The sequence below is a fragment of the Aricia agestis genome, chromosome Z (assembly GCF_905147365.1).
Source record: "Aricia agestis chromosome Z, ilAriAges1.1, whole genome shotgun sequence".
NCBI lineage: Eukaryota > Metazoa > Arthropoda > Insecta > Lepidoptera > Lycaenidae > Aricia > Aricia agestis.
The window spans coordinates 27,948,876-27,974,211 of NC_056428.1; the positions used below are offsets into that span (position 1 = coordinate 27,948,876).

General features: G+C 35.5%; 1 protein-coding gene and 1 long non-coding RNA gene across 2 annotated transcripts; one reads left to right on the forward strand and one right to left on the reverse strand.

Annotated features, from left to right (window-relative positions):
- Positions 1 to 1,089: 1,089 nt before the first annotated feature.
- Positions 1,090 to 25,336, reverse strand: LOC121738858 (arf-GAP with Rho-GAP domain, ANK repeat and PH domain-containing protein 2). Its single transcript, XM_042131118.1, has 11 exons — positions 23,634 to 25,336; positions 23,222 to 23,417; positions 9,322 to 9,439; positions 6,923 to 7,044; positions 6,452 to 6,575; positions 4,352 to 4,564; positions 3,715 to 3,902; positions 3,247 to 3,483; positions 2,109 to 2,465; positions 1,911 to 2,035; positions 1,090 to 1,444 (listed from the first exon to the last, which is right to left on the reverse strand). The coding sequence occupies exons 1-11, from the start codon at positions 25,130 to 25,132 to the stop codon at positions 1,312 to 1,314; spliced, it is 3,312 nt and encodes a 1,103-aa protein (XP_041987052.1). The 5' UTR covers positions 25,133 to 25,336; the 3' UTR covers positions 1,090 to 1,311.
- On the forward strand, positions 9,984 to 10,649 carry LOC121738859. The gene is made up of 3 exons (XR_006037350.1): positions 9,984 to 10,095; positions 10,320 to 10,403; positions 10,513 to 10,649. It is a non-coding gene; the product is annotated as an uncharacterized LOC121738859 (long non-coding RNA).

Consider the following 25,336-nt stretch of genomic DNA (forward strand, 5'->3'; position numbering starts at 1 on the left):
ACCGAAGGTCTGGCTGGCGCAGGCTCTTGGTTCTTTTCGTTGGACTTCATAGGCAAGACCTTGCGTCGGACCGACGTAAATTAAATGCGACCTGCTTTGAGACTCGCTCGTTTTATTCGCTCGTTTGGTCATAAAATATCTTAAAAATAATTGGTAACTATAACAATACATTATATTATATATTAATTTTTTTGTTTATACATTGATAATAATAATTACAATATTGTTGAGCTAATCAGGGTAAGTAAAATGATTGGGGTTTCAGACTTCATCGATTCAACCGATATTTGCGGTATTGCAACGACACTTTTAATAGTAATATTATAATAACGAACCTTATTGGCATACCTAAACTTACAAGTGCATAAAAAAATGTCGTATTTTCATGTACAACTATGAAACATACGCCAATGTATAGAGAAGATGTTTACATACAATAAACACTCTTTGAAAAAAATGTTGTAAATGGTATACTTTCTGAGTTATTTCAGTTTGAAGCGACCTGTAATATTGCAAAAAGAGAATATTTGTTATTTGTAATTATTTTCTCTGTCGCTTGACGTATGTTTCATAGGTGTACACGAAAATACGCCATTTTAAGTACTTGAAATTAATTAGGTAAGTATGCCACGCTCCATACAATAAGGTTCGAACAGTTTTTTGCTAGGAAAAATCACGTGTTATTTGCTAAGAGTAACCAACCCCCTAAGTAAGATTTGGAAAGATTTAGCTTGACTCACGCAATTAATGGACAACATTGTGGATAAGTGGATAACATTTGTCAATATTGTTGTTTTTTTTTTTGCATAAATGGAAGCTTAAGCCCCAATTTTAGCTGTTAACACTAACGTCTGTTAGTGTTAACAGCTTGTTAAAATGTCATGTCTTCTCTTTCATTCATATGAAAATCGAAAGAGGTAACGTCATACTAATTCCGGCGTTAACTTTAACAGTCGTTGGTGAAATTGGGGCTAAGGCTAAGAACTCACGGCGCGGTTTTTTGCCGCGGCTGCGGGCCCGCACAAATCAGCGGTCTCGTGAGTTTTGAAATAAAACCGCTCATTTGGGCGGTTTTATTTCGGGCCCGCAACCGCAGCCGGCGCGGGAAAAAACCGCGCCGTGAGTTCGCTCCCTTAGACCGTCAAAAAATTGGATTTCATATATTATACTTTAGTATCATAACATCCATATTTTTTATAGCTAATCATTTTCTCAGCCCTAAAGCCTCCACTTACAAAAAGAAGAAACATTTTGAAAATGTTACTAGCAACCACTTACGTCTTCAAACATGTAAATATTGAACGTAAAAGTCTAAGTTACAACCAATTGTGGTATGGGTAAGATATTATCGTGTTCGGCAAACATCATAGCAGTCATCCACTTGAGTTGATCTTCCGTTACAGAGCCTGCTATTGTAGTACCGAACCAAGGGCGGTCTTTACTCCTGTAATTTTTTAGTTTTTTTACCAATTATAATATAAGTATTGAAAATAAATATATTCATAAAAAATTAGTTTCATAATATCAAAATATCACCTGTCAGTTACTCGAATAATGTGACATGAAATTAAGCTAAATATTTATTTTTGTTAATGTTGAAAAGTTGATTATATGCATTAGGTAGCATTAGGTACTTTCTTTGATTCATTATTCATAGTCCATACTAATAATAATATTATAAATGCGAAATTGTGTCTATATGTCTGTCTATCTGTTACCTCTTCACGCCCAAACTGCTGAACTGATTTTGCTGAAAATTGGAATGGAGGTATTTTGAGACCCGGGAAAGGAAATAGCATACTTTTTATCCCCGAAAAATTTACGATTCCGGAGCGTTAAAAGAATTTTGGCGCAACGTATTGCGTGCGTAAGCTAGTAATCGATAAATAGGTACTTATGTAAACACAAACCTTTTTTGTTTATTATTTCTAGGAATAAACGTTATGGACCAACGAGACTGTGGATTTCTTTTTGGCTCGTGTCCGACGTACCAAAGTATGTCTTTGATGTGCCATTCCTCGACCTTATGGGATCCCTAGAAAAACAAGAAAGAAATATTTATCTGAAAAATATAATAGAAGGCAATCCGATAATGTTTAGATACTAACCTGTTTATCTTTAAAATAGCAAAGTTTGCCATTTTTAAACTCAAACATGTATTGTTTAAATGTTTTGTTAGACTCGTTGGCGTAGCGTAGTTCGCCGCATACTAAAGACGTGCCATGTCTTAGCGCGTCTAATTCGTGCAATATTTTATTCTCCTTCAGCAGTAGATAATTATCTTTTCTGTCTTCCTCGTCCCAGTAACCCCATCGGAGTACCACATCGAGTACGATTTCGTCGACATGGATGACTCGACGCATCGAATTACATATAACCTCTTCTAACGTTAGTAAATGGGATTCACAATTTGCTTTCTTACACAACTCTATGCAAACATCTGAGCAGGTCTTGTTCGGAGTCAACTGTAAGATGAATAATACACTGTACACTGTACGAATAATACTGTATTGATGCAGTGGCAGGAAAGATTGTAACTTTAAAGGTAAACCCACACTAGATCGACACGACAGGGCAGGTGCCTTATTTCGATTTTCGATTTCAACGGTTTTTTGTCATTTTTTAGACATATTTTAGATGGCTAAAGTGTCAAAAAGCCGTTGAAATCGCAAATCGAAATCGGTATCAGTTTCGGGAGTAAGGCACCAGGACACTTCACTTTCATAGAACTGACGTTTTATAAACGTTAGTCCAATGACGTCATTTCTTCATTATATACTTTTTAGCCATCAATCTGGCGTGACAAATTGATGACAAACTGAACGTGTCATCAATTGACAATCTACATAATATAGTTCCATAGGGAACTCACTTTCACGTGTCGCGCCGTGTCGTGTCGCTCTAGTGCGGTCTTACCTTTAGGATCAATTCAGACCGCAACGTGACGCGTAGATGCATTTTTAAATTTTTATGGATTTGACAGATTTGGTCTCACGCAATTGAGATCTGTCAAATCAGTACAAAGAGGTATGAAGATTTTTGTATGGAGCCTGGCCGACCTACTTTCCGCCATTGTGTTTTTCCGCGTTCAGGCTATACTATAGCTATCTATTTTTGAAAAAAATATTCGTGAACGCGAAAAAACACAATAGCGGTACGGTAGGTCGGCCAAAATTTTCGTACCCCTTTAAAAATCGCGTTGCGGTCTGAATTGACCTTTCATGCACTAATAATAAAAATACTTACAGGAATTTGATAGCAATTGGATTTGTCGTTAATGTAAACCCAGACTCGTAAATCGCCGGCAGCTTTAGGCGGCGTTGGGGCTGTAGTGTTCATAACTCGAGTGAGAATACTCCTTACAGCTGCCTCCCTTCTCAATTCCTCTTTTGTCGGTTCCCAAATAGACTCGTAGTCGATTATTAGATCACGTACTACATTTAATTCTTTAGTCGACCAAGCAGTTTGTAGATTTGTACTCGTCTAAAACAGTCATTGATATCTATACTATTACTATAGAAAGGACATTTTTTTGTTTATTGTTTGTTTTTAGTAAGTATACTCGATCTCGTAACAGTACGAATGAAATTTAAGAGTATTAAGTACATAATTTATTCACCATCTCAACTCAAATCACTGGTGCAGCTTAAACCTTATTTTACATGACCGGCATTTCAAAATGAGTATAAAAAGGTAGTAAAATAACGTATTTACCACAGCAGCAGGCATGATTGTTGGAGCCCAGATGGCCGCAAGATTATAAGCACCCATTTTGTTAGCATGGGACATTGTGTGAATGAAGTGTAAGTGAGCAAATAACTTCTTCATTGTATTGTATACCACTAGCTGTTGAGATGTCACAAGGCGCTTATACTCGGCACGACGTTCCGCGTCCTTCATATCTGCGATTAATTTCATAATTTAAAAAAGAAATCGTATTTACAGATAAATAAATAATAATAATAAATTATTTCCGAATAGGTTGCAGAATATCTCTTTCTGGTAAGTCTACCAAGTCTACGATGCCCTATCACCGGTTCGGAAACTAACCCGGCGAGAAGAACCGGCGTATAAAACTGCCACGGGGCCACTGGCCGCGAAAAAGTGGAAAATCGTTTTTTTTAAAGTATGTAAATAAACGATTTAAATATGTAGAAGCAACCTTGCAGGCAGCCATCATACCCCCAAGATGTGCCATCATTCATAAAACCATTGACACTGGTATGCTTTTGGCACACAAACGTTCTTCAATTCATTTTTTTTTTATTTACTCGCATTAACCCATCCAGTATTCCTGCAATAAACACGTAAATACACTTGATAAGGATTTTTCAAGCTTTCTTATATTTACCAGAGGCTGCTATGAACTCTGCCCGTTGGTCTTGCGGAAGCAGTGATTCTGGCAAGTCCCTGAAAAATCGTTTTAAAACTCCAGCAACGTCATGTTCGGAATGTTGCCCTGGGATGAGTTGTACGGACCACGCATCTCGTCGAAACTTTGCGAGGAGCTCTGAGAGTACCACATTGCTCCCGGCTCGCCGGTATATACCGTCAGACAAACTTCCTGCAAATACGCCAATTTAACCTTTATTTTATTGATTGATTCACCAATGGAATAACATTTCCATTTTTTTTCATATTATATTATAAAGAGCAGGTACACATTTTGCGTTTTGAAACCGGGGTTCTCAAACCGCGCTTCAAAACGCCCAATGTGTACCAGCTCTAAAAGTCCCCGAGGGAGGGACACGAGCCGGCGGTGGGGGAAGGGGGAAAGGTCTCTTTTTTGCTTGTGACTCGATCATTATTTATAATATCTCTTTAGTGACTTCTACTAGGCCTGTCCCACTCGCGCGTATAGGCATAGAACTGTAAGTACCCCTTTAGTTAGTTTTAGTTTACTTAGTAGTTCTGTGAGTAGGGACTCACAGGCGAGCGGTGACGCACGCGCACGAGTTTTTAGTTGTTCGTTAATCGTTGCATACCTACCTGCGTACTTATTCATTCGCTGTCACAGAAACACAAAAAAAAAATATACAACCGAACGTACTATAACCTCCTCCTTTTTTGATGTTGATTAATAAAATATAGGTTGGGTTTACTAAAATTTGCTCGAGAGAACTAAATTATAAGTAACTTATGTGTTTTTAGTTGTTGGCTCCTGGACTATTTGTTCGCGTCATTGCTATTAACTATATTATTTCGTGATGAGTACTATTCAAAACCTCCAAAAAACCTTATCTGCTTACAAAAATAACTAAGTTATACAAACACTTTAAGTAGATAATATCAGACCGGTTTCAATAATTAAGATACCTAAGTAACTGTACGCATAACTAGTTACACGCGAATTTATGATAATTAAATCTATATAGTACTAAGACATAATATCTTAGATTATTTCGAGTTAAATAAAATGTAGTTAATTAAATATAAAGATTAAAATATTATTTTTAAAAAGAGACTACCCTGATTTCGTCAGAAAAAGTACGAGTTATGCGATAGAAAGGGAGCGGACATGTAGGTAAATATAATTGTAGGCACCTAGCACTGCGCGGTCGGAATTCGAACTTTATAGTATCGTAGCATGAGTCGTTATTTCTTTAAACGGGTTGCGCTAGTGGGAATTCTGTTGGTACTACTAATATACATTCTGTGCTTCTACATTATACATAAAATTTCCTATAAATTACGTCTAAACATTTTTACTGTACGATGATTACTTTAGTACGGAGTATTAAAGGTGATAAAAACAAAAAGCTTAATCGTTTTACAAATTTTAATTTAAATTTAAAAACTAAGTTTAAATTATAATTTAATGTATTTTAAATTAAAATTTAATATAAATGAGCAGGTGTGGTCCCTCGATAATCCACGACACGCTTCCTACACCAGCAGTTTCCAGCAGCAGTGGAGGATTAACGTGTGGGCTGGCATCCTTGGCCACCGTGTTGTAGGTCTTTTTTAGGGTTCCGTACCCAAAGGGTAAAAACGGAACCCTATTACTGAGACTTCGATGTCTGTCAGTCTGTCTGTCTGTCTCTAGACTGTATCACAAGAATCGCTATACCCAGACTTCTGAAATTTTCACAGGTAGTGTTGCCGCTATAACAGCAAATACTAAAAATAAAATACATTTAACGTTGTTCGTGGCGGCACGGCGTGGAATGCCCATAAAAGATCCCAAATAATGAGCTTGTGTGGGATCTTTTTTTATCGCAATTATAAAAAAGAAGGATTCTATCAGTGGCGTAATTATACCATTTGGGGCTGGAAGCAAATCGATCGGGCCCTGTCAATCAAAATCGTCACGTTAATAATTAAACAATAGCAATCTATAAAAAAATTACTGAGCTCATGACCTCTGGGGCCCTTTGGATCGAGGGTTCGTGTCATTTTGCCAGCCCTGGTACTGTTACGCCACTGGATTATATATAAAGTCGCGTCTTACCGTGAGAGTATATAAAATTGATGCACTTGTCAACTATAGTAGGAACGTCATTTTTCGTCAACTGCTGGTGATGAATTTTTGCACCATTGTTATGTGCAGCTAACTTGATCATAAACATCCAACCCTAAAACAGTAATCGTTTTTTTAATTCTCTGATAGCCTAACTGAAATAGTCCATTTGATGACTATTGACTATCAAGCTAATTTTGGTAAATGGGGAATAGCTTTTTTCTTAATTAAATGCCCAAAAGTAAAAGAGAGAGAAAGATAAATCTTATGATAGAGGTAAGTAGGCTTATGTAAAATTTTGTTCATAAATATCTTATTTCAATCTCTATTGTCTATGGCTTATTATAACGTTTCTGTGTAATTTATGCATTTAGTGGTTATTCGTAATACTATTGCGTTATTACTATATTATACTAAAGTGTACATTTTATATTAATTTTTCTAACTTTTACAGAAACTTACTTTTAAGTCTCTTTCGTGTTGAAACCTCAAATAAAGTGTGACATCTGGACAATCTAACAGAAGATTAGGACTTCCATCAGAGGGACACAAATTTTTTGTGTTATCATCGGGGTCTCTAGTTACTGAAAGTAAGAAATTAATTGCATAAGAATTTCAAGTAATCAATAAAAATTTCCAACCATGAATGCACAGTCATCTTAATATAAACAATTAATACAAGAGGAAATAAAACAAAAAACTGAACAACCATTGTATAATAATCGAAAAATTATATACTTAGGTATGTAGGCGAATAAGTATGAAGAAGACAATATTCATAGAGTCATTGAATTAACCAGGGACCATGCTTGAATAACATTAAAATACTTTGGCTTCTGACAAAAATGTTAAGTGTTACTATTAAAAAATGAATAGAAAGTGAACCCGGCCTTAGGAGTTATATCATAAAGCCAAACGAGCGTAATTTGTGAGTTGTGAGTCACAGAATTTTGCCACACGAGCGTAGTTTTGTGAGTTGTGACTCAGGGAATTTCAGTCGCAGAAATTTGTTGGGCTGCCAGACGAGTGCATTTTATTCAGTGTTGTCAGTCATTTTATCCAATGATCATACCAGGTATTTGTGAAAATGCATTTCAAAAGGTGGGTCGAAGTGGACTTTTTTAAATATTATACAAAATATAAGTAAGTGGTTCATTTTAATTTGAATAATTAATTATAATAAAATATGATTAAATATAATAATAAAAATGGTAATGAAGTAAGAATAATTAAGTAAGTATAAAATAAATAAAAATGATAATTATAAAATAAATAAAAATGATAATAATAGTAATAAAAACGAAATAAGTATACTTACATATTACATTAACGCTGTAAAAATTTACCCCCAAAAATATCCCCAAATCACCCCCTAAAACCCACTGTTTTTATTTTTTCCCACTTTTAATAGGAAAAGGGAAATCCCCATAGTTGGCAACACTGCCCGCGGTCCCCGCGAACTGAATTCGGTCGGTATAATGCGTGTGAGCCGGCAGACAACTCATTTTGAGTCGCCGTGTACTGTGAATCAAACAGGACTTTTTAACCGACTTCCAAAAAACGAGGAGGTTATATATTCGGCTGTGGATATATTTTTTTTTGTATGAAACTGAATGCAGCAGAATTCTGCCGGACCGAAATTCTGCGACTCACAACTCACAAATTATTATATTAATGATATACTTAATAATAATAATAAACAATAATAGAGCTTTATTTAATTCCATACAAGTTAATACATTTTTTAAGATCACAAAATATTGGATTTAGATTTAGGCTTGTACGGACCCCCTTCGGGTAAAAGCCTCCTCCAAAGAATGCCACTCATCTCTGTCCATGGCGGTTGTTAACCATCTTGGTCCAGCTGTCGCGACAATCTCATCTGCCCATCTAGCACACGGACGGCCTCTGGCTCTTTTACCTTGCGGTCCAGTCCACTCTATTTACCCTTTCCTCCACCTGTCATCCATGTATCTAGCAATGTGGCCGGCCCAAGTAATTTTTTGTCTCAGAGAAAATAGTAGAGCGTCATTAATTTTTGTTCTGTTACGGATATCGCTATTTTTCACTTTGTCTTTCATTTTTATTCCTAAAAGGCTCCTCTCCATATGTCTTTGGGTGGTCTCATATTATTATTAAATTAATAATGATATATTAATTTAATAATAAATTATTAATAATTATTATATTAATATCATATTAATGATATAACTCCTAACGCCGGCACACAGAAGTGCATGAATATACCAAAAACTATTGACAAACGTTAAATTATTTCAAGTTAATAGTACTTAAAAACAGGCTAGGCCTAGTTCAAGTACTAGAACATCAAACTTTACCTTATTATCATGTGATTTTCTAAATAGAAAAAATTATATTAATGAAACCGCATTATTGTGACAAAATAGCATTTCATTTGTGTGTCCCACTTTTTGGGTGTAAAACAGTGGTATTCACCATTTTTTATTACGGGCCACAAACGCGTTTTGGTGTCGCTGGCCGCAACCAAATTTTTTTTTTGGTGAAATAATAAGATTCATAAAAAAAATTGATTTAAAAGGGGGAAAATTTTCACGGATGCATTATTTTTCCGATGAGCATGAATTTCAAAATGGTTTAACTTCATGCGGGCCATTGCTAAAGTCATAGCGGGCCGTAGGTTGGGACTTAATTATAGCTGCTGTCAAAATACAGTTACAGCTCGACAAGGCTTTAAATGAACGTGGCGAAAAAAGAAACTAACGCTGCCATCATACAAAAACATCAGTTTTTACAGTTCTTCTTTACCAGCAGCGCTCCCGTCCATGTTCATATTATAAAGCCTTGCCACACTTTACCATCAAAACAACAATATTACTAACCGACGCATCTAGTCTTCCTCAGATCGACGTTTCGCGTCATTTCCGAATCCACTGAGTAAACTAATACTCGGCGGATGAGCATAAGCCAGGCTCCCCGCCACTCCCCGCTCACTCCTTCCTGTAAACACAAGTTAATGATTCGATCAAATCGGATTTGTGACGATTCTGACGAAGGATTCTGAAGAAGGAGGACAAATTGCTGTCGATAGTTCCCACAGTGAAGTTAAAGTGATCGCACGAATACACCGAACGTGCCGCATTTTAGAATTCAGGCTGGTTTTATCGCTAAGCGTTTCGGCAGCGCCGTTGGAGCACGCGCGTTCGAAGATGTATGAGGGTAGTACGTTTTAAGTGCCCGATACACGGTTTAAAACGGCGGTTTAAACTTAAGTTTCAAACCGTGTAGATAGTTGTTTTATGCCAAATTTGGTGTTTTTTCGCATAAAACAACTATCTACACGGTTTCAAACTTCAGTTTTAAACCGCGTATCGGGCCTTTCATAGTCGAGCGCGCTGCTCAGTTTTTTAGATCTAGTTGTTGGAAAATGTTAATATTTAGTCAAGTATTAAAATAATAGTTATTAATTATTTTTAGTATTCCCACCGAACCCAATGCACGGAGTGTATGGCAGCAACTGGACGTTCAAAGTTCAAACTGGCAGCCAAAAGGAAGTACAATAGTGTGTTCAATACATTTTGAAGATGGATTTTTTTATTACCTCAAAAAAGGAGAAAATATTTCAAACCTGGAACTATACCAGAAAACAAGTTCATGTAAGCGCTCAATTTGGTTTTAAAGTGATGAGTGAAGTAGTGTGCAATATGTGCATGACGTCATGCACGCATGACAGTTTCGCGATCGTCATGTAATGCAACAATTAATACTGTCACGTAAATGTACACAGTCATGCTGCAATTACCGCCTAGGGAGCGTATTAGAGATCAGATGTTTATCTTTGTTTTGCTCTTTTTTAACTCCATGTTTTTGGACATTTTAGAAGCTGGTAGCAATAAAACCATAAAGTTGTCTCGAGACGAAAAAGTGTGATGTTAAGTGCCAGTTGAGAGATGTTCAACATAAGGTGATTGAATTAAAAGCTTGTTAATAAAGTATAAATATTATATTATCCCGTCTCTGCACGGCAAGAAAAATCATAATTTACAAGGCGTAATAATTGCATTTATTTTCAGCTGGAAAGGCAAACAAAGATTTCGGCGACACGGTTGAAGAAATTGCGTGCAAGTCGAGAGTCGCGGAGAAAACTACAGAAGAAAGTTGCAGTTTTGGAAAATATTCTGGTTGAATAAAAAGCCAAAATTTTGATTAGCACGGAAGAGTCAGGCACGTTACTCAACATTGATATCGAAAATAAAGACTTTTTAAAAAGGATTAATTTATTTTATTACAATTATGTTTCACACGACAGTTTCGATAAAATCATCATCTGATTGAAATTTCACGGAAACCATACATTTTCCTGAAAAACAAAATAACCTATGTCCCTCCACGTGATCGATTCTATATCTGTGCCAAATATCATAAAAATTGCTTCAGCAGTTCGTGAGATCAGCCTTTTCAAATTGTTTCCTCCGTTTTTTTCGCATCTTCATCTATTTTTTCCCTCCTATTGGTCGCAGCGTGATGTTAAATAGCCTAAAGCCTTCCTCAATCCTTGGTATATAAGACTATCCAACACAAAAAGAATTTTGCAATTCGAACCAGTAGTTCTATAAATTCTTCAGCTTTAAAAATATGTTAAAATATACGATTTTCCTAAACTTAAACGCGTTCACGGTATGAAGTATTAACCTTTGACCTTGAATAAAATTTTCAGCACAAGGAGGATCGCCGGGTGAGGTTTTATAATATATTATAATGGTGTATTTAACGTCTCTACCAATTTTCAGCTCTTTGCGAATTATTCCGAGGTCGAATGTTTAATTTTCTTGGGTTAATAGATAATGTAGCTGAATTGTACCCTTTGTGTTAGGCTTTACGGATTTCCGACATTTAATAATAAAGAACTATAGAAAATCAGTCATTTTGGGAAAAGTTCTTTGTGAAGTACCTACGTACGTTATGTAGACCAGCGGGGCTAAAATGGTCGCTTTGAAGAATCATGATATGAATCACAATATGATTCATTTTTCTAAAATCGCAAAATGCAACTCTGCTTGCAATTCATTTCTGTATTTTTGTACTGATTTGACATTTGTCAGTTTGACAGTTTTGACAATTCAATTGCTGAATTGATTGAGAGGAATTGCTAAATGTGACCATTTTAGCCCCGCTGTACATTTTGACATTCAGACCTAACTACCCGGACACACAAATACAGGGTGCAATTAAACCTTCCTGCCATATAGGCTACTTGACCTATATTCAATTTCATTGAACAAATGCATATTTCTAGTAGAACTTGGCCTAGGAAACCGTATTTCACCCTTATCATCAAATAAAAGCTTATGATTGATAAATAAAGTCGATTTGAAATTATGATTTTATGAAAATAGGATTTGTACTGACGAAAACGCTTTTGCGGTACTTCCGATTTGGATGTGACGTCATCAGACTCGTAATTTAATATATTTTATTGATCGCGCTCGTTTTATGCTAGTTTATTTGTACAGAAATAATAAGAATAAGCCTAGAAAGATTTGTAAAATATATTTTCTTGAATAATTCACATAAAACATCAGTTTTATATATTATCTCCATTCATTGTAGACGGGAAATGAAATGGCCAAAACTTTTCTCCAAAAGAGAGAAAGAGAGTCTAAAATACAAAACGTAGTACGTCACACTATGGCGGACAGTGTTGTCGGCGCCATTTATAAGGTATATTTTTCAATCAACATTTTTATGGGTTTCTACTGTGTAAAATATTAAAATATTAGTTTTTTTTCTGAAAATGAATGATTAGGAAGAGATTAGCATGAAGAAAAAAATTTGGGCAAGTAGCCTATTTCGATATAAGTAAGTATTAATCCTTGTTAAAAATAAAAATACACGTATTTTTTTCTTTTATAATTACTCAGCACTAAAATGTTGAGAAATAGCTTCCGAAAGTTGTCGTAAAAAACACCACAATTTAACTTGAAATCAATCAAAAGAAAATAAGTATAGTCTGTCAAAAAAGTAAAGAAATTAAAAAGTGGCAACATCGTAGTGTCTCCCTTTTAAATCAATCTAAGAAAAAAGGGATGACACTACGATGCTGCCACTTTTTAATTTCTTCACTTTTTTGACAGACTATACTAATAATTATATTATTTTCTTTGTATTTTAGGCATCGATGTAACGTGTTATAGATAACAACAATTGTTATGTTACGTGACAAAGATACGTATGTGAACATTATTATTTAACATCGTACTTAGTTTATCACGATTCACGATGCTATCTGTGATAATATGAGATTATAATATATCAGGAAACACTTAACCGATTCAGTGCGGATGACACGGGAGCCATGTCATACATGTTTTTAACGTGTGGCGTATGACACGTGAGCAGTGTCATTTCAAAAACGCTTGTAACTCCCTCAAATTACACTTTAGAAGGTTCTACTCTGAACAAAATCATCTCAATTTTCCACGTAGAACAGGCCTATAGGCTTCGCCTCTGAATATTCTGTGAATTGAAAAAAAGTAGGGGCCGAGAACCTTTTTTAAAAGGTGCATTCATTGCGGATTACACGGCAGCCGCGTCTTATGGGTTTTAACGTGTGGCGTATGACACGGGAGCCGTGTCACTTAGAAAGCGATTGTATCTCCCTCAAATTACACTATAGAAGGTTCTACTCCGAACAAAACCATCTTAATTTTTCACGTAAAACTCTCTATTTAGGCTTCTATAAGCTTCGTTTCTAAATATTTTGTGAATTGAAAAAAGTAGGGGCTGTCTTCTTTTTTAGCCCGATCGTACGCCCTCCGGACCCCCCCCGGAACTCACTCTGTTCATACATTTTGTTGTGGACCCCGCATACTATCAGAATTCTGACGTGTCAAAATGTGTTTTTCTGATCAGAAATTCGGATAATGTGCGGCCAGGCTTTTTAGTAGTAAACTTTTAAGAAAATAAAGAAGTAATATTGGGGGCCCATATTATTTTAGACTTTCAAGTTCTTTTTTCATTTTTTTTTAAACAATAATGTAGAAAAATACATGCGTTGATATCAAAGTATTACTAATCCATTAACAATTTTAGTTTAATCTATGTTGTTTCTTTCGAAAATATTTCTAACTAGCTGTTTCCGCAAACTTCCTTATCCATAGGAATAAAACGTTTCCCTGCGGTTAAAAGTGGTCTTGTACCTATAAGCTTTATTACTGGAACACAATTACCGTGCTTATAAAATTAATCAAAAATCGATATGTTATATCGAGAAAACTTAGTTTTTATGTATGGAATTGGCTAGTTCATATGTTTTTTCCCAATGGTTCCCATCATCAGACCACCACTTTTGTGAACATGGTACCAACTCGGAACCGGATCATTCACAACAAATACCCCATATGCTAAGTACTCACATACGTTTTTGCTCGATAGTTTTACTCCGAGTCGAAGGAAATAACATATTTGACATATATAATGCCACGGGTGGGTGACACCGTAGCCGTCTCATCTACTTCTATGACACGTGTCACGAGAAAATTGTATGCCGGCACGACTGAAAGTCTTCAAAAAGGTGCGCCGCATTGAATCGGTTAATACTAGATGCAATTGCATGTGGTCGGAAACAAATTTTGGTAAATAGGTGCCTTAGCCTACGTCTACAAACAGATTTACTAATATATTTTGATGCTATGCTAGTAATGCATACCTTCCGATGAGTCCCAATACCTTACTAGTTACTACCAATACCAACAGGATATGTTACTACAATTACTTCACTCTACAGGCACCAGCAGCATAGACAGTAAACAAGTAAACTATTCAAATAGGTACTTCTGGTCAATTATGCTTTAAGTTAAAGAGAAAAATACTTAACTTAGGGCCGGTTTACCACTTTCTGATAAAGTGCCTAATAGGCTATTCACAACTTTTTTGACAGATTCTCCATACTTGATCTGTCAAGTTAATTGGTGGATAGCCTTATCAGGAAGTGGTGAAGCAGGCCCTAAATAATTTATACGCTAGTTCCAAATAGTAAAATCAGTGGGTGTCAAAATCTTTCTTCTTTTGAATAAGTTTATGAAGCTGCACAAAATGCACCCTTAGTGACAACCCTAGCTACAAAAAATCCGGATATAAAATATTGAATTGGATATAACTTTTGACACAGACGTTATTAGAGTTTTACTCTAATTAATGTTTATATAGCTATCAACTAAAGTATTTTGAAAGAAAAACGCGGTGAAACAAAATTGAAGTTTTTACCACACTGTGCTTCGGGCCAACGCTAAAACTCGCGCGGGCGCACGCTCGCGTGTGTATAAATGAATTTAAATTGATTTAAATACGAGGACTGCCTTTTAAGTTTTGTCGTTTGGAATAAATACAGGCAATCTAATAGATTATCACCATTTATTGTCTTTTTAAGAATTATTCGCGATATTTAAAATGCTTTTGCATGCGTTCAAACCAGTTTCTAAAACATTTATTCCAGTCCGAAGTTGGGTAGTCAAAATGGCCGATTTTTACGCATAAACAGCTTCTTCAAGTGAGCTTAAACATTGGCCACAAAGACTTTGCTTAATTTTGTGGAACTTATTAAAATCCTTAGGGCTCAAGCCAGGGCTGTAAGGCGGATGATCTAAAATTTCAACGTTTTGGGTTCACAAAAACATCTTTGTTTTACCGGCGATGTGCGAACATGCGTTGTCATGGCCAGGAACATACGACGTCTTGAATCTTTTTTTTTTTCGAAATTCCGTGATGACTTGTGGCTAACAAGCTGTGGTATACTAGTCAGCGGTAACCGTTTTGCAATCTTCGGGTACAATAGTGGCGAAGTGACCACCCTTTGTCACAATGGAGGCAAACATTTTTTTTAAAGTGCTCTGTGAGTCCATGACTTTGGTTGATTTTGGTTTATTCTAGAAGACCCAGACAGTAGATTGCTGCTTAGAATTTGGATCATAAGCATATATCCAAAACTCGTTACCATTGAGCAAATTCTAAACGTGCTTTGACTCTCCTCGGTTGAATCGCTGCAGAGTTTTGCGACAAAAACTAACACGGGCTGTTTTTGGTCGACGCTAAGCAAACAAGTTATCTAACGAGAAATCACTATTTTCACTCTAAGTTTTCCGTGCAAGATTTTTTGGACAGTGGTCCCTGAAATGCCCATGGATGCCTCTATTTTGCGATATATCACATGACGGTCTTTGAGGATTAGCTGCTGCACGGCTTCAATATTCTCTTGAGTTACGACCATCACGTGGCTGGTCACTGAGGCTAGGGTGTGCTCTTTAAACTTCTAAATACCAGCATTCTATAATCCTAAGATATGGTCCTGCATCACTAAGTACAGAAGTGATCTCCTCAAAACGCCGAAGTCGCGATAATCAACTTCGTTAGTTGTAAAAAAAAATCCTTTAACATTTCTAATTTTACAACCGACTTTGTCACCTTTGAATAGACGATACCACAATCCATACTAATATTATAAATGCGAAAGTATCTCTGTCTGTCTGTCTGTCTGTCTCGCTTTCACGCCAAAACTACTGAACCGATTGCAATGAAATTTTGTACACAGTTATTCTAGAGTCTGAGAAAGGACATAGGCTACATTTTGATGTGGGAAAATATCTTATTTCCATGAAAATATCGATGAAAATTAATTCGCATTGCCCGTGGGCAGCGCTCATCCCGGGGGTCCTGGGTTCGGGTCCCGCAGGCGGAACAAAAAGTTTTCAATGTTCCTGGGTCTTGGATGTGTATTAAAATAATATTTCAAAAATCTTAAATGTATTAATTTATGTATAATATTATAAAAAAAACAGAAATATATCGATGCAATGAACATTTTAGTTCTAATACGATGGCGTTTTATTTTTTACTTTATTGTAACATAGAACTAATCGTACTTATTAGTTAGTATGTTTTTGTTTATAGTTTTTAATACGTTAGAATATTATGTTTAATAATATAATCACTTGGTATAATAATAATCAATCTATCTTAGCTTATAGAACTCCTACTGCATTTCTAATATATGTGACAAGTTGACAACAGAAGGCGCTCTAAAATAAAGGAGTTCGAGTGTACCGTGTTGGCCTATATTCCATCCTGAAAATATATCAATGCAATCAACATTTTAATTCTAATATATGAAAACAGATGGCGTTTTATTTTTTACTTTATTATTGTAACAGAACTAATCATACCTACTTTACTATATAATATTGTTTTTATTCATAACTAGCTGTTGCCCGCGACTTCGTCCGCGTGGACATTAGATTATAGCGCGCGGTGTCAACAAAATTTGTGTCAAATTTAAAAACTATTTAAAACCCTGGTAAGTGGTACCCCTCTTAGGGCCGCGCTACACCGGAATGGCAGCGCTGAAAGTGCTCGCCTCGCCGCTGCCATTCCGGTGTAGCGCGGCCCTTAATTAATCAAAATACCCAAAAACAGCTGTGCAGTGTGCACATAATCTATACTAATATTATAAATGCGAAAGTATCTCTGTCTGTCTTTCAGTCTCGCTTTCACGCCAAACGCCAAAACTACCGAACCGATTGTAATGAAATTTTGTATACAGATAGTCTAAAGCCTGAGAAAGGACATAGGCTACTTTTTTACTGGAAAAAAGGGTTGTAAGGGGGTGAAAATGCGTAAATTTATTCAAATTAAGTTAGTTCCAACAATTCATAATAGATGGCGCCGTGCGTCTTCTACATCGCGCTGACGCTTGCTCAAGAGTCTTCCTATAAGACGTGGTATCATCTTACATTTAAGTTTCGATTTTTTTCGATTGTTATATCTATTCTACGGTATTAAATAACTCAGTACTTTATCTGTGCAGTGACGTAACCTTAAATCTATCAATGATAAATAGTTTATGGGTAAAGTTGTGTAATTGGAGGGCTAAATAAGCTTTAAAATTTGGCATAAAATATAAAGTTTAATATAAAAAAATGAAATACTTATTGTGTGCACACTGCACAGCTGTATTGATTTAAGGGGTACCAGGGTTTTTTTATAAAAGCTTTTGACACCAATTTTGTTGACATCGCGCGCTATAAACTTAAGTCCACGCGGACGAAGTCGCGGGCAACAGCTAGTAAGATATATAAATAAGATAATAAGATAATAAATACAATAAGACTTTTCGACCAATCTGAATAATTCCTTTTGTTTTTGAAATCCAAATACAAAGAGATTAAATCTCATATGCTTTTTTTTTCAATGATCGCAGGAAGTTTGCAAACGATAGAACTTAAAAGGCAGCCCTCGTAGTACCTATGGGAAGCGTCGTCGCTCGCGTCCGCGCTCCGTCGCGCGCGCTTGCATGCCCTGGATATTACGAGCGTGCACCCGCGCGAGTTTAAACGTTGGCCCTTCTAAATGTTAACCGATTCGATGCGCACCTTTTTGAAGACTTCCAGTCGTGGCGGCACACAAATTTCTCGTGACACGTGAGCCGTGTCATACGCCATAGAAGTAAATGACACGGCTACCGTGTCACGAGAAATTTGTGTGCCGCCACGACTGGAAGTCTTCAAAAAGGTGCGCATCGAATCGGTTAACATTTAGAAGGGCCAACGTTTAAACTCGCGCGGGTGCACGCTCGTAATATCCAGGGCATGCAAGCGCGCGCGACGGAGCGCGGACGCGAGCGACGACGCTTCGTTCAAAAAGGTTTATTGTTTTTCTTGGTTTTGGCGTGTCTATTAACTTGATTTATTTCCTTTTGTCCCATTTACCAGCAAAGAGGTCATGGTACGAACTTTATCTTTAACTTTGTTGCCAGTTCGTAGCGATAGCCTTTGCTTTAGATCCTCGGCTGCTTTTTTTCCTCATTGAAGTTATTAATGATCCCAGTTGTCTTCCCACATCCAGGAACCCCATTGAACCCACGAGTAGTTGATGGGTTTCGCGAATATGTCCCAGTCCATGCTGGATTCGGGGTCCCCAGATAGGACTTCTGCCATTTCTAGTATCCTGTCTTCCAGCTACATTCCGCTATTACCACTATTGGATCCTCAGATGTTCCCGTACGTTTTGATTCATCCTCGTCCAGAACCACGAACCTGTTGTCCGCACTTAGCGCCGCCATATATTTCCCTGTCATCGCCCCGGCAATTGTTGTGGAGGTGACATTGTCGTATATTGCAGCTTTTGCATCCTCGAGTCTCACTTCTAACAGCTTTTGATTTTTTCGCTGATAGCCCTGCATGATCTTATTGCAGGTCAAGAGCTTTATGGTCTTATTTGCTCTTATTATCGCCTGGAACTCGAGGAAGGCATTTTATTATGATCTTCATGGTTCTGGGCCAGTCTGAGTTTTGGCGGGAGTACTTGTCCGAAATCAGCACTATATCTTTTTTGTTTTTATTTGCTGGTTTTTGTGGAGATGGTTCCCTCAAGAAAGCCTCTATTGCTGAAGCCTGCCGGTTTGTTTGTGATGCAGACTGTTTGGCTGCATTGCGATTTTTTCACGATAAAGTACTTTTTTGATGGAACCCACAAACACTTTTAATTTGGCCATTGAATTTTTTGACTTCTTAATTTTATTTTTATCGCTCTCTTTCTCATCCTCTTTTTTGCTCTCCCGTGATGCTTGGAGTTCGAGCTCGCCTCGTCGTAGGGTTGGGAGGCTGTTGGCTGATCGTCATGATTCCTTTTGAGGAAGCTTAGGTCATCCCCTCTGTTCTCGTAGACGATTACCTCATACCTTTTTTGTTGTAGCTATATCCCGGCACACTAACACCTGTGTCTATTACACTGACACTGATGGAGACGCTGTGGCAAGTTTCATAAAAAGAGCCACGGAGGTGTCAACCAAACACATAAAAGATTATAACATAAAATGTCTATAAAAGACAGGAACGATAAAGTCCTAAGCCACATAGCGGGAGATTCGACACAGAACGATATCTCTTTAACACCCTAGAAACTCCACCCAGCTTTAGTGACCCCTCTCCACCAAGCCAATGTCACAACATCTAAAGGCAAAGGGTGGAGCAGCATAAAATCTAAGGAAATCGTAAAATGTCGGATCTACTGGCCGCCACAGTGACTGGGACCACACCGTTCAAAACATTAATCTTATTATTATGTAATTTATAAAACAATAAATATATATTTATTTATTATATGTATGTATTATAGTCTATTCTATTAAGTATATACACATATATATGTATTAAAAAAAAAGTGTCCATGGCATGATGGACTACAATTAATTAAAATTTATAATATTATTTCAATTATCCTTGAAGCGAAAAATCTAAATAATAAAATAACAAAAAAAAGGATATGGACGAACAGTCCATAGACGGCCCCAATTTTAATAATAAAAAATAAAAAAACTTGATTTATTTAATTAAACCCAAATCATTGATGTTGACGGAAGTCTACGTTGTTTTGAGTTGATTTCGAGTAGTTTTACTATGTTTTAACCTGAAAATGGCAGGTAAGCGATTTTTTTATTCAGATGTTGCAAACCTTTTGTAGGTTTCAAAGTTAGAAAAATGAGTATATTAAATAGATCTGGGTTTCCGATGTAAATGATACGTTCGTAGATAAATTTAAAGAAGTTCGTCGTTAAGTTTTTTTTAACCGACTTCCAAAAAGGAGGAGGTTATACGTTCGGCTGTGGATATTTTTTACTTGTGTTCAACGATTACTCCGCCGTTTGTTAACCGATTTTCAAAATTTTTCTTTTGTTGTATGGGGTATTTGTTCCGATTGATCCGGTTTCAAGTTGGTACCATGTTTACAAAAGTGATGGTCTGATGATGGGAACCATGAGGAAATAAAAAAATATATATGAACTAGCCAATTCCATACATAAAAACTAAGTTTTCTCGATATAATATTATATCGATTTTCGATAAATTTTATAAGCACGATAATTATTGGGTTCCAGTAATAAAACTTATAGGTAAAAGACCACTTTTAACCTCAGGGAAACGTTTTATTCCTATGGATAAGGAAGTTTGCGGAAACAGCTAGTTAGAAATATTTTCGAAAGAAACAACTTAGATTAAAACAAAAATCGTTAGTGGATTAGTAATACTTTGATGTCAACGCAAGAATTTTTTACATTATTATTTAAAAAAAATTGCGAGAACTTGAAAGTTTAAAATAATATACTTATAATAATATGGGCTCCCAATATTACTTCAATTTCTTAAAAGTTTACTACTAAAAAGCCCGGCCGCACATTATCCGAATCTCTGATCAGAAAAATACATTTTGACACGTCAGAATTCTGATAGTATGCGGTGTCCACAACAAAATGCATGAACAGTGCGTTTCAGCGGGGGTCCGGCGGGCGTACGTCCGGGCTAAACAAGAAGACAGCCCCTACTTTTTTAAATTCACAGAATATTCAGAAACGAAGCCTATAGGCTTGTTCTACGTGGAAAATTAAGATGATTTTGTTCAGAGTAGATCCTTCTAAAATGTAATTTGAGGGAGATACAAGCGTTTTTTAAATGACACGGCTCACGGGTCATACGCCACACGTTAAAAACATGTATGACACGGCTCTCGTGTCATCCGCACTGAATCGGTTAAGTAATAATTAATATCTAGTGATAACTAAGTTTTAACATGTTCCTGACTGTTTTTTGTTAAAATATTCGTTTTTTGTTCAATAAAATAATAAAAATGTAATTAATTTAAAAAAAGGTCGAAAAATGGTCATGATGACAGCCACTTTTTTTACAATGTAAGCGCTAGAAAATACTAGTAGTATGCATATGTCATAACGAAAAAATTAAAATTCGCAAACATATACATATAAGCAAGTAGAGCCATGTCGATTAAAATATGCGTTGAATCAAATTATCTCAAAAAAAGCTAAGAAACGATCATTTCCAAAAAAAGTGTCACTTGAAAATTTTTCGCTTAGCTAACCGCCTGGGATTCGGTGAAGGTCCTTCATAGGAGGACCTTCCCCGAGTTAATGGATGAAAAGTATTTTACATATATTTATTTATGTATGTCAATAAATTTATTGCATGTGGGTGGCCTAAGAAATTTCAGTCCAGAATACAAAATAAAAAAATATACATTTCTCTGGTTTGGTTAATAGACAAATTCCATACCAATCGAAAGTAAGCCCGTAGAATATGCATTAAGCATTAACCAGACCGGTACTAGTATCGATTTACCTGCCTACTACCTAATATTTTCATATTTTATGGGGTCCAAACTTTCGATTGGTAGTTGGGATAGAATTTGTCTGTTAACCAAACCAGCGAAATTACAAAAAAAACGTTTTTTTTTTAATTCTACACTGAAAAATTTTTTTGGCAACCCACTTGTAATAAATTTGTTGACATACATACTTAATTGAATATAAAATACTTTTCATCCATTAAGATGTGGAGGGATATCCTAGGCGATAAGAAAAATATATAAGCAAAGCAAAATTTTTAAAAATCATAAATATAATAATTGTAACAACCACTATTATATTTTAAAAAATAGCTCTGAATATTAAGATACAAGATAGAGAATGTAGTTTTTATTTTCGAGATAAGTACTATTTTTTTCAATTATTATTATTCTTTAATGAATCATCATTGAAAAATTATCTTCTTATTTTCTAATTATTACTCTACCTATTATTACTTAAAAAATGTATTCATAAAAAGCATCTTATTATAAAAAATATTCGTTCTGGCATCAGGAAATTATAACATTCTTGTTTAATAAACTGAGAAACTTTCGCACAGCTGCACAGCTGAAAACTGTTTTCCCAATCAACACAATGGAATTAACGATGGTCATAAAACATACTTAGTCTTTATCTCCATCAATCAATCTCTGTCAATCCATCATCTCCATCAATCAATCATCAACTGCGGGGCTAAAATGGTTGCTTTGGGGAATCATGATTTGAATCATAATATGATTCATTTTTTTAAATAGTAAAATGCAACTCTGCCTGCAATTCATGTCTAGTAATTTGTACTGATTTGACATTTGCCAGTTTGACAGTTTTGACAATTCATTTTGCTGAATTGATTGAGAGGAATTGCTAAATGTGACCATTTTAGCCCCACAGCTTATTTCAGAGTTTCATTTTCTAACATATTAAACATCCTTTTAAATAAAGGTACTGATTACAAGAATCTTAAATAGTTATTTATATTGTATATTATATCATTGTAGTTAAGTCCTCAATCCTCATCTGTTACTTATGAAAAGTCACTTGACACACAACAACAAAACATTGTATATTAATAATATCTGACTCTGAAAACACAGAGTGGAACTTTTTATTTGTAAAGGCCTTAAATAATGTAAATTTAACTAACGCAAGAAATAAATTACAACCTATAGCAAATTTGCTATGAACATATTAATAATAATATAAGGGTTCTGATTTTTTATTTTAGCATAATATGCAAAGCATCAAAATATTACTATAATATAAAATAATACCTTGATCATGGGAATGGCAGACACAATAGATTTTCAATTGTTATGCGGCATCCGGCTGCCGCTTGAGAATTGATGGGATAATAGGGTAATAATATGATAATTTAAATAAATATAACACACAAAATTTGTAAACTACTAATATTAATTGAATTAAGCAAAGTACATCAATAATCACAAGACAAATAATTATAATATTATTTAGTTCAGTAACTAAATAAAACAAGTTCAAGGGTAGAATTTTAAAAAAAATCAAAGCACCAAATTTAATCTGTAAGCAAAATTTACCCAAAGATTGAAAAATCAACCATAAGTACTAGTATTTACCTTTAAATAGCACCATCCACATCTAGTAAATTCGCTTGTATATTTATTGGGGAAACCATTCATCAAATGTTCAGCTATTTTTTGTGCCCAGTTTCTGCGTTCCGATGCACTTGCACAGCTAAATAGCACTTTTCGAGGGCTACTTTTCACACCATTTGATACCATTAGCTCGAAACAATAGGAATTGTTTGTGGTACTGTAAATTAAAAGTATTAAAAAGATTAAATCATGTTTTGTCTCTTGCAATTAAAAGAAAATAAAACATAATATTTCAAGTTTATTTCAAGTTAAATTGATCATCATATTATATTCGTATACTGTTTATAGGAATATAATATGATGATCAATTTCATAAGTACAGTAAAAAATTGCTGAAATAGTAAATAAGTAATTCTTATATTAAATTACATACCTTGATGACAAGGGCAAGACAATCTGTACAACGGTAATGCTCTCAAGAGTATATGATTCCTTTAGAATGGAATTTGTGGGATCCGTGTAACACATGAGTTTTTTATCAGATAGTGAACAGAAGCGAGTTTGGGAGTTTCTAAACAAATCTTCTACAACACCAGAAACCACTTTTGTAATCATACCACTGTAATATTGTACTGGTAGAATATTAATAGCTGGTCTCTCAACTAAATTAATTTTGTCGACACCCTGTTTATTCAATTTAGTAGCTACCTTGTCTTTTTTTAACATTGATGAAAATCTTTGTATCATAGACCCTGATGGCTTTGTCTCATCAATATCAGAAATGGTACTTTCATCATCATACCAGCAACTATTCTTTTTTGCTGGAGTCTCCACTGATATATCATTAAACAGTAAGCTGTCAAATCTTTCAGGAGGTGTCGGTGGATTGAAATACTCTCTTTCATCAAATTCATAATTGTGGTCATCACCGCTAGTTTCATTCGATACAATTGTGCCATATGTGTCACCCACCAAAAAATATTCTAACAGTAAATTTTCATTACTTATTCCATTAAATTTTTCTTCTGTTGTACATTTGTTTAAGGGATCAAACTCGTAAATTGTACTTTTGCTTGGTCTGGAACTTTCCGGAATGTTGCATTTGAGGTCATGAGAGGATGATGAACACGGGAAGTTCCAGTTTTCATACAAAGAATTTTGTCTCATAACTTCGAAACTACTAGCCCTTTTCTTTCTTCGACTTGGCACTTCAGGTATAGATATGTCACTCGCTATGCTGTTTGTTCTTGATGCTTTTGGAGTGTCATAAGTCATTTCATTTTTTAGGTTAAAGTTACTATCATGGTGATCATTGTCTCTAATGTCAAAAGAAAAATTGCTAACAGAATCTGTATTAGAATCAGAATTATTGGAAAAAATTGATACATCATCTAGGTGGCTTGCATTTAATTGAGTTGATGGATTGTTCTCTGCAAGCTGATCATTTAGTCTTTTTTGTTCTAATAATGGGGAATGAAATTGAATATTATCAAATAAGCTAACATCCACAACAGGCATTGACGCTGGCCTCTGGGTCTCCTTGTCACTCTCACTACTATCGCTAGATTTATTAGTGAAACCTAATTTAAGACTGGCATTTTTAGTGTTTTTAATAACAGATCTAGTGACGGAATCTCTGACTGCTCTGGAAGTTGTAAGCGTTCTTTCGAAAGTTCCTTTAGCAATTCTAGAGCCATCATTTAAAGTTTTTTCAAATTTTTCATTTGCCGTTTTGGCCGAACTAGTAACTTTTTGTGCTACATCTTCCGTTATTTGTTTAGATACTGTGCTTAAAGAACGTAATATATCTGTAGCAGTTACTTTATCGTTATTTGTCGGTGGTTTTGTTCGCGGTAATGGGACGGGCTTTTTTGTAGTTTCGTCTGTCGTAATAACAGTCGTTCTTGGTTTCGGAATTGGTGGCGTATCCATTACAGAGCAGTTATATTATAGCACCATAATATATAAACACAATATTATACACACAAGCTCCGATCCGCTGAATGAGTCATTTCATAAAGCTTGAATTCATTAACCCGAGTTCATGATGTTATAAACTTATTTAGTTTTGTAATGTACGGTAAGTATATGATGTTAAATAATAAAAAATAACGTAACATAAATAACGCAAATGAA